The following is a 10,275-nucleotide window of genomic DNA, read 5'->3' as shown; positions in this document are numbered from 1 at the left end:
TCACTGTCCAACTCGTTCACCTTTCATGCTACGAACACCGATACCTTTTCCCCTGCAGGAGGCAAAGGCAGCTCTCGCAGGTGGAAGGAAATCTCCAGATTTGCAGGCCGAGTTGCTTCTCAGCTGTGGGCGGGTGTGGTGACAGCACCCCAGCGAGGAGAGTCTTCCCCTCCCAGCCCCAGCTCTCCTTACCTTGCTCGCGACCCGTGGGCCCCTTGCTGAGCTCCGCACCCCGCTCCCTGGCTCAGGATCGATCCCCTCGTGTCGTCGACAGGAGCGTGGACTGCGCAGGCCCGGCGCAAGGGCCTCCGGCTTCCCCTGGTCCCGGGCTCCCCGCCCCCGGCCCGGGCCCCGCCTCGCCACGTGCGGCCGCGGGCTGATAAATGGCTTCCGCGCCCCGCGCGCCTCGTCGGACTCAGCGGCAGCTAGATCCGTGCTGGCTCTTTTCTTCGATTCCCAACCCCCTACAGTGAGCCCTCCGTCCATGGAGGGGGAAGAGACGTACCTGGAGCTCTACCTGGCCCGGTGCGCCGCCCAGGTGAGCCTGGAAGCCGCTGCCACGGTCCCAGAGTCAGGGTCCGCATCCCGCCCCATTGCTGAGCTCTGGGTCCTGCGCACTAAGGATTCTGCCTCCATTTTATCTCTCGTAAAACTCCTAGCGACCCAAGGAGGTGGGCTTGATTATCCCCGTCTTTCAGTTGAAAAAAATAGAAGGTTCGAGAGTTGAAATAACTTACCCAAGGTTGCCAACAGAACTCGAACCTGGTCTAGTATGAATACAAATTGGAGGCACCTGTGGCTTCTTTCAGTTTGTGATTCTTACGTGTTTTGGGTTTTGTTTTTTAATTTAAGAACTGTAGAAACGAGAGGAAGGAGTCTTCAAAAAGAAAAGCAAGGGAAAAACTTTCGGCTGGGGGGGGGGGTGTCGGATCCTTTTTTATTTTTTTTAAATTTTTGGCTGCATTGGGTCTCCGTTGCCGTGCGCAGGCTTTCTCTAGTTGCAGTGGGGGGGGGGCTGCTCTTCGTTGTGGTGCGCGGGCTTCTCATTATGGTTGATTCTTTTGTTGCGGAGCACTGGCTCTAGGTGCGGGCTTCAGTAGTTGCAGCACGCGGGCTCAGTAGTTGCGGCACACGGGCTTAGTTGCTCTGCGAAATGTGGGATCTTCCTGGACCAGGGCTCAAAACCCGTGTCCCCTGCATTAGCAGGTGGATTCTTAACCACGGTGCCGCCAGGGAAGTCCCCGGATTTTTAAATAGACAATGATTAGCAATGAGGTAGAAATAGTGAAGTCCCACAGCGTTTAACATTGCAAAAGGAGAGCCCACGCTGGAAAGGTTCTGAGAAAGATGAGTTAATGACTCTGCAAAAACAGTTTAACAAAAAGTTTCTTTAGGTGCAAGGCCAAGGATGCAGGGAATACTCTGTAAGCATATTCTCTCGAAAGGAGGCTGTCAGGGTTCCACTGCCATAAAACATCCCCCTTTGATATCTTGTTGCCATTGCCTTAAATTCCTTGTTGAAGTTTAGTTCTTTGGGTGGAGGCTTTGTCCCCTGCTAAAATGCCATAATGGGAAAAAGGAGGGGAGACACTGATAGTTGCAGATATTAGTGCTTTAGTGTAAATTGGCTGATGGAATCTTTTCTGGCTAGAACAGAAGAGGCCAAAAAAACAATGGAGAGGAATCTGGGCCATTGTCCCCACCTCAGTGTCCCTCAGGGCCCATCTGTGGGATGGGGGTGGAGGGAGTTAGAGACTAATAACATAATTCAAAATGAAATAAGGTCAAATCTTATTTCCAGAGAGTAAGTGCATTCTTCTTAAGTGTTTTCTTCTAACATTTAGTCACCCCTGCCATCTGCTGGACTTGTGGTAACTGCACAATTCAACAGGCTCTAGCCAGACATTAGCTAAATAGCTTTGTCATGAAGAAGATGCAGCACAAGGCACTGGTGACTGTTCAATTGTCAGAAGTATGATCTTCTAAGGGGTGAGGTTATCCTGCCAGCAGTGGTCAAAATCTAGAATCCAGGCCTGCAACTTGGGTGAAGTGGATGGTAATATATGTACCAAGGATTTTTTTCCATAACAAAGGCCATGAATTTTACATTAGCTGCTTCCCTCAGTTGCACACCTCTTTCCCTCGGTTGATGATAATGGAAGTTGAGCAGCCTTCCCCGGACTGGAAGTATAATACATTGATTTAAACTAGTCTTGCCATTTAAATTTCAATAACTTTCTCCCTATTGTACATTCATGTAAATGGAATGATTTCTTTTCCTTCCTTTGACTAGAAGGAATGAAGATGGCTCCTTGTGGAGGCTTGATCAGCACTCAAAGCTATCTCCTCAGCTTCCTTTACTTACTGCTCTTCTCTTTAAAATACGAATTTAAAAGTCCAAAAAAAATCTTTAAATCAACTTAAGGAGTACAGAAAATCTGTACTCTTCAAAGTACACACAGTTTAGAGCATGGTTGCCAAATTGCCTCAGTTACAAAGTTGGATTTAGAGTGGCAACTTACTACAGGTCTAACCAAAGTAGGGAAAACATTTTATGAAAAATGCTTTTTCTGCATTTTAAGGTATACTTTCCTGTTTTCATTAAGTGTGTTGTAACCCTACAGTAGAATTTTAATGATATCTTGTGGAAAGAGCAGGGCATGAATGTAAGCTACCTGAACTGCCTCATCCTGAACACACTGCCTGCCAGCCAAGGTGGCATCCCTTTGTTGTGACATGATGTTCTGTTTGTTGTGTTTTGTTTGTCTGTCTTGGGAATGGCCTAGGATGACCTTGCTCCACCCAGATCACCCCTGCTCAGCCCAATTGTGCCTTATGATGTGTACACATCCAATCCAGAGACTACGTTTAATTCACAGCTTGAAGAAGTCACAGTAACATCTGGCAATTTCTCATCTGTGGATCTTAGCTTCCTACCAGATGAGCTTACCCAAGAAAATAAAGACCAGACCGTCATTAGAAGCAAGCATGAAACTGAAGAAAATTGTAAAACTAAAAGTTGGCAAAGTAGGTTGCCATTACCCAGCCAACAGGACGTTGGCCTGGCCTTAAACAGCAGCGGTGGGTCAAATTCCCATTCACATCTCCACCCTGGTGATGCTGACTCAGCCCAGCCCTCTCCTGAGAAACCACACTCCTTGCCTCTGGCATCCATAACTCCCATGACACCAGTGACCCCTGTTTCAGAATGTTCTGGAATTGTGCCTCAACTACAGTAAGTTGTTGTTGTTGTTGTTGTTTTAAATGGGTGATGCTTCTGAGTACACATTTCATCAATATATTCCTGAGTGGGATGATAATAGTGGAGGGAAGAGAATTTCAGATGTCATTATCCTTGATTTTGTTAGTTCGTAATGGACTTTAGACAGTTTGGTTATCTGTAAAATGAAGCACTAACTCTTGATCTCCTAAGTGGGAGTTAAAGGTGAGTATACACATTCTTGAAGGATTGTATTGTTTATAGTAAAGCACTTTAGTTGAAAATTGTGGCTGGAGTTGGAATAACACAAAGGATATAAAGATGTAACATTGAATTTGACTTGCAAGTTGATTTGATATTGTGATTTCTATTTTGAGACATTTTGAAAAAGATCTAAAACTTAATTTTAGTCAGCTATTCAGGAAATTTTAGAAAAAGCTATTTTTTTGTTTGTTTGGCCTTGTGGCATGTGGGATCGTAGTTCCCCGACCACGGATCAAACCCGCGCCCCCTGCAGTGGAAGTGAGGAGTCTTAACCACTAAATGTGTTATTATACATTTCACATTTAGAATAATTCTCCCCCTAGGAAGTCACCTAAGCCTATGAAATGAGGAAGTTAATATGTTTTAATTATTTTTTACTTTTTATATCTGGTATAACTTAGGTTGACTTATTTCTTTTTTTTAATTATTATTTTTATTTTTTATACAGCAGGTTCTTATTAGTTATCCATTATATACATATTAGTGTATATATGTCAATCCCAATCTCCCAATTCATCACATAGGTTGACTTATTTCTTTAGGAATATAGTTTCCACTGTAAACCTGGCCTGTAAATTGGATCTGAAGAAAATAGCTTTGCATGCAAAAAATGCAGAATATAACCCAAAGGTAAGATTTCCCAGTAATTTTTTCCACAGTTAGGTTTGATTTAGATTTTCTTTCCTTCATATGATCATGATATTGACTCATTCCTTTGTTTTTATTTTTAAAAAAGAAAAAATTTGTTAGTGAAAAGCTTTTGGCAACACAAGTTTAATCGGCTCGTTCTCTGTTTTGAACTTATAAAAAATAATCTCATTTTCTGTGCTGAATACAGTAATTATTGAGCAGTTCCTAAAAGTTCTTTCCCTTGTCATTCAGAAAAACCTTTCAGCATGACTATTTTCAACCTGACTATGGAAATGCTAACTTTCTTACAATGTCATCATATTCCTGGAAATAATTTTTTCTAATTTTTGTCCTATCTCCTGACACCTGTGTATTTTTCCATTTACAGTTTCTCTTACCTGAGAAAGCTCAACTGTTTAAAGTGTAAAGTTCAAGTGTAAGATTCAGGGATTTTTTGTTTTCCCTCAAAGTTTAATAAAATCTATTCTTTTTTGTGTCCTCCCAAGGCCAGACATCCCATTTTCAATGGTCTATTTACCTAGGAAGTGGATTTGTTAATTCAGTCAACATTTAACAGTTTGGTGGGCTCTGTACTTCGTACAAAGATGAGTGAGGCCTGGTCCCTACTAGGAAAAAGTTCACTATCTTGGGTGGTGGAGGATTTATGGAGTTAGATGAGAAAGGCCATATTAGTCGGAACCCAGAGGACCTTGCCAACATCAACTATTTATGAATTAAGTATTTGTTTTCCCTGTTGTGTAGTGTTGTTGCTGACCTCTGAAGTGTTACCTGAATGTTACCAAATGCAACTAAGCTTTCCTATGTATATTTCACATAGCCAGCTATGATGAGGACAGAAACCCAGTGATAAGCTAGGATTTTTATGGCTGTAGCTATGATGGACCACACTATTGATCAATCAACATTTTTTTTTTTTTTTTTTTTTAAAGTTTTTACTTGATTTTATTTATTTATTTATTTATTTTTGGCTGTGTTGGGTCTTCGGTTCGTGCGAGGGCTTTCTCCAGTTGCGGCAAGCGGGGGCCACTCTTCATCGCGGTGCGGGGACCGCTCTTCATCGCGGTGCGCGGGCCTTTCTCTATCGCGGCCCCTCCCGTCGCGGGGCACAGGCTCCAGACGCGCAGGCTCAGCAATTGTGGCTCACGGGCCCAGCTGCTCCGTGGCATGTGGGATCTTCCCAGACCAGGGCTCGAACCCGTGTCCCCTGCATTAGCAGGCAGATTCTCAACCACTGCGCCACCAGGGAAGCCCCCAATCAACATTTTAAGCATATTTTATTCTCCACCATCCTGAGCTCTCTCAGTTTGGTATACAGGATCTGTCCAAACTTGGACTTGACAGCCAGGAAAATTCTGACTTGGCACTTAAGCTGCCTTAAGAATTTAACAAAATGAATGCTAGGTGAGAGCACTACCTTTTTAGGAAACACCTAGAAAACATTAATAGTCCTTGCTCAGCTCTGTGTAGTGCTGACTCAGGATTCTTTTACTGTTAACACTTCATATCTGAAATTGCCAGTCTGGCCTTGGAGTGATCTGTTGTCCTGTGGGGCGGCTCTAACCCATGGAACTTTAGTCTTGCATGGTACCCACCCCAGTTTCCTTCCCAGCTTAATGGGGGAAGTCGATGTGGCAGGCCAGTTGTTCTCAGCCCTCCCCTGCGTCAGCAACGCTTGGAGGACTTACCAGTGCTGCCGGCCTGGGGACCACATTGAGGACTATGGCGGGCAAGAGCTTGACAAATCAACTTTTTGTCATTCATCTTCAGAATGCCTATCAATATATATATTCTGTTCTATATTTTGGCTGCTTTTTAGTACGTTCTAGAGTCTTGGCAAGGCTGTAACATACTTCATACTTTTTTTTTTCTCAAAGAGTCTTTGAAAGAAAAGTATATCAAAGCAAAAAGCATGGAGTCTGATAGTCGTGGTTTTAAATCTCAACTTCACTGTTTCCTGTATAATGTTGGAAGTTAAATAACCACTTCGTTTCCCTGTGCACTAAATGGGAATTATAGTGGATTCAACTCAGTCCTGTCATGAGGTTAAATGCGATAAAACCTATAAAGCTCTTAGCATAGGGTCTGAAACATAACAGGTACTTAAATTTTAGCTTTACTATTATTATTCTTACCTGTTTTTTCTAAGTATGTACATTTTAGAATCATGATCATTTTGTTAACCTTAACGTGGGAGAATAGACCCAGACATTTTTTAGTTTTCCCATTAAATTTCAATTTATTCAACACTGTTTTCATGTCCAGCTCAGCTGGTCAGCTGGAATAGTGTTAACCCCTAGCAGAGGCTAATTGTCCTTTTGGCTTCTGTGTGTAGAGGTTTGCCGCCGTCATAATGAGGATCCGAGAGCCCAGGACCACAGCCCTCATATTTAGCTCTGGGAAAATGGTCTGCACAGGAGCCAAAAGGTAAGAGAAGCCATCCTCCCACACTACCAGACAGATAATTCACTATGTAAAACAAGGAAGGGTGGCATTAAGGTTCTAAAACACATCGTAGAAGCAAAATACTTTGCTGAGGAGTTAAATTCATGAAATGCCAAATTTGGGGTTAAAAACATTCAGCCTCATAATACGGACTTATATCCCACTTTACAGTCCCCCATAGTGAAGGGGGCTTCACTAGGCTATTACAACTTGTTTCTAAGGTATATTAAAAAAAAAAAAGTCTATAGTAGTGGTAAATAAAGCCTGTTATAAACCTGGGAAAGTAGTTCTTGTGTATTTTCCTCATTGCAGGCAGAAGAATGGATAGAACATTTTAAAGGAGGGAAATTAGACATTTCTTGACCACTAGCTTGAGCATTCACTCAGGAGGCATCTCTTAAAGGCTCGTCTTTCCTGGATCTCATGCAGAAGTAGCCCTGTGCTGATGTAGATCCTTTCACCACAGAACTAGTGGGAGAGCTGCTCTTCCCTCTAAGTGTTGGAGGACGAGTAGGAAATTATCCTCCTGAAAGATAGTACCAATTTCTCCGTGCTCGAGAGATGCACCTCGTGTTCATTTTCTCTGGTAAACAGTGGGTGTTAATATTGTATTTTATATTTGCCAGATTGATCGGCAAAAAGTTGTTTTAATCACATTTCTTTTGATTTAGTAGTGAAACTAACTTTTCGTAAGCATATAAACTACCTACTGTATCTTTTGCCCAATATTCTATGGAGATATTTGTCTTTTGGTATTTAAGTATTTTCACCATTTTATACCATAAATACTTCTCCCATATTAATGTTAGTGGTATTTTATGGGTTTTTTTCAATGCAATTTAATTCTCTGTGTGTATGGTTAGTCTATCCAGCTTTTTTCTTTATGGTTTCAGTGCTTGGCTTCATGCTTAGGAAGGCGTTCTCCACACACAACATGATATAAGTATTGACCTCCATAAATTTTTCTGGTTTTTTTCAGGTCCTGCTTTGTATTGAAGAAAGGAGGTTAATGTTTTGACTCATCTAGAACTTTCTCTGGATGATGGAAATGTTCTGTATCTGTGCTGTCCAATGTGGTAGCCTTTAGTCACACGTGGCTTTTGAGCACTTGAAATAAGCTAATACCACAGAGGAACTGAACTTTTAATTTAATTTTAATTAATTTAAATTTAAGTAGCCACATGTAGCTAGTGGCCACCATATTGGGCAGAGCAGCTCTAGAATTTTACTTCAATATAATAAGATAATTTTTTTCAAATGCCCAGTCAGTGTCCCAGTACATTTATAGAAGAATCTATTTTACTGTATTTCTCCTCCACCTGTTTTCACATGTTAAGTTCTTTACCTGTGTCTGAGTAAGTTTCTGGGCTTTCTCTTCTGTTGATCTGTGTATCCTTTGACCTAGAAATCTCCATTTTTAAGTCATTTTTGGACAACTCTGCAAGATAACTACAAGGATGTTCATTTCAGCATTGTTTAAAACACGGGCAGAGGGAACAAATTTCTAGCAATACAGTTTTGAATAAATCATAAAATAAAATTATTTAGCCATGTATAGTATATTGAGTTGGAAGGATGTTAAGTTGGGGGAGGGGAGAACACACAGATTCATGAGTGTTTTTTTCCTATCTGAATTTATTTGGTTCCCAAAATCTGATAGTGAAAGCTTGGATGGTGAGTTCAGATTATAAGAGATATTTGTTATCCAAATCTATCTGGTTGTTGAGTTTTGGATAGAGAGTTGTAAAAGTTTGGTTAGTATAAGAGATATCAGAATTATCTCCAAAAATTTATCCAAACGTATTCTCTTTAGTTGTAATAATCCGAGTTTGCATAGTGCAGGATACCTGCCTTTGCACAGAAAAATGCAGAGGGGCCAAATTTATCAGTGGTAATTACCACTGGTGGTGAAATTTCAAGGTTCTTAACCTATTTTCTAGTGTTTGTACAAGAAAATGTATGTAGACTTTAACTGTTAGTTGTTTGAATGGGAATTTCTGTGTGATACAAGAAACTATAAGGCTATGCAAATTCTTGAAATTTGACCTTATAAATATTAGCACTATGGGAGATGTAATGGGTCATTTAAAGCAAAATGTGGTTTTTCAAAATGGAAACCACTTATTTCACTGCTATCTTGGGGACACGGCCTTGCTAGGGACTTTTCAGGAGTTGGTAATGGATGAGGAGAATCAACATGAAATGAGGTGATGTGAAAATGTCGCAGTGTTGTGACAGATCTAGATAGGAAAGAGACTCTACCGCTTGCTCCCTTTTGTCCAGGCAAATAAGTTCAATCTGGCTTTTCTTTAATGTACTTCTGATTTTTGACTTAAAGATGGGGATAACCCATAAGAGAGGGTGGAATTCATAGGATTCACCCACCAGGTGTTGCCCCTGTTTGGCAACCCCTGCTACTCAATGTTTTTATTTTGGTAGTGACCATTGAAAAGTATCTAATGAAAAATAAAGCCCCAAATCTCAGGATTTCATATTCTCTGCCATGGATTTAAGGGTGGAGTAGGACAAACATTTAGAAGAACATAGCCACACAGTTGGATGAATCTATTTCTTTCTCATATTGAGTATGAGTTGAATGACAATTGCGTGAGAAAACCTGAGCAACATTGGGCAGATTTTGAGGTATTTTCATGGTTTTTTTTAAGTATATAATTTGTCCCATTAAGTTCCAAGTCCTGGCATCCTATCTGTGCCACTCAGTTGGCACATAACTTACTTCCCCGTGTTGATTTTTTTTTGTATGTATGTATGTGTCCTTATTTTTGTTACTGCTCTTCCCATCTAAATGTCACACACCTTTAGACCAGATGCATGATTCTAAAACCTTAGTGAGCATTACAATCACTGGTGGGCTTGTTAAGACATAGATTGCGGGGCCCCAACCCCAGAATGTCTGCATGTCTGAGGTGGGACCTGGGACTTTGCATTCCTAGCAAGTTCTCAGGTGGTAATACCGCTGCTGGCCTGAGGACACTTTTTGAGAACCAGTGGAATAGTTAATTTCACCTAATAGCACTTAAAACAAGTAAAAGAAAAAACTACCTTATATGTGAAAGATGGCAAATGAAGACAAAAATCTGTTTATGATTCAGTTCAACAACTATACATTGTACCATACCCTTTTCTAGGTGCTAGGGACAAAAGTAGGGGAGGTAGGTCCTTCTCCTCAAAGTCTATAGCTTCCTAGTATACACTGAAAGATAAACATGGTACGTATGCTAAAAATACAATCAGGGAAGTGGGTGAATACAGCCCAGCTAGCTAGCAGTCGTAGTGATTAAGACATCTTTAATTACATTTGCCGTTCCCCAGCGAAGAGCAGTCTCGACTTGCAGCAAGAAAGTATGCTCGTGTGGTGCAGAAGCTGGGCTTTCCCGCCAGATTCCTCGATTTTAAAATTCAGAACATGGTTGGAAGCTGTGATGTGAGATTTCCTATTAGGCTGGAAGGTTTGGTGCTAACCCATCAGCAGTTCAGTAGGTATGATTGTTGCATAACTTAACTTTGAGTTTCCCAAGTTATTAAAGTTCTATTATGGGCTGCTTATATAATGTATTTTTCAGAGAAAATATAATTTTTTAAAAAACTATAATAAGTGAAAAGGTTAAGATGCTATACCTAAGTCCTCACTGGTTACCATGTGTGTCCAATCTTCTGAAATAGTGGTTCTCAAAACT

General features: G+C 41.1%; 1 protein-coding gene across 1 annotated transcript in view; it reads left to right on the top strand.

The window, feature by feature from the left end:
* The first annotated feature begins 466 nt into the window (after window positions 1–466).
* Window positions 467–10,275, top strand: part of TBPL2 (TATA-box binding protein like 2) — a 30,846-nt gene continuing 21,037 nt past the window's right edge. The window contains exons 1-5 of the mRNA XM_007192998.2: window positions 467–538; window positions 2,787–3,235; window positions 4,027–4,114; window positions 6,468–6,559; window positions 9,911–10,078. Of these exons, the coding sequence (XP_007193060.2) occupies window positions 485–538; window positions 2,787–3,235; window positions 4,027–4,114; window positions 6,468–6,559; window positions 9,911–10,078 (851 nt within the window). The 5' untranslated portion in view covers window positions 467–484. The remainder of the gene's footprint in view (window positions 539–2,786; window positions 3,236–4,026; window positions 4,115–6,467; window positions 6,560–9,910; window positions 10,079–10,275) is intronic.

This window comes from Balaenoptera acutorostrata, chromosome 3 (genome assembly GCF_949987535.1).
Source record: "Balaenoptera acutorostrata chromosome 3, mBalAcu1.1, whole genome shotgun sequence".
Taxonomy (NCBI): Eukaryota; Metazoa; Chordata; class Mammalia; order Artiodactyla; family Balaenopteridae; genus Balaenoptera; species Balaenoptera acutorostrata.
Note: the sequence above shows the minus strand (reverse complement) of the source record. Positions and strands in the feature narration are given on the sequence as shown.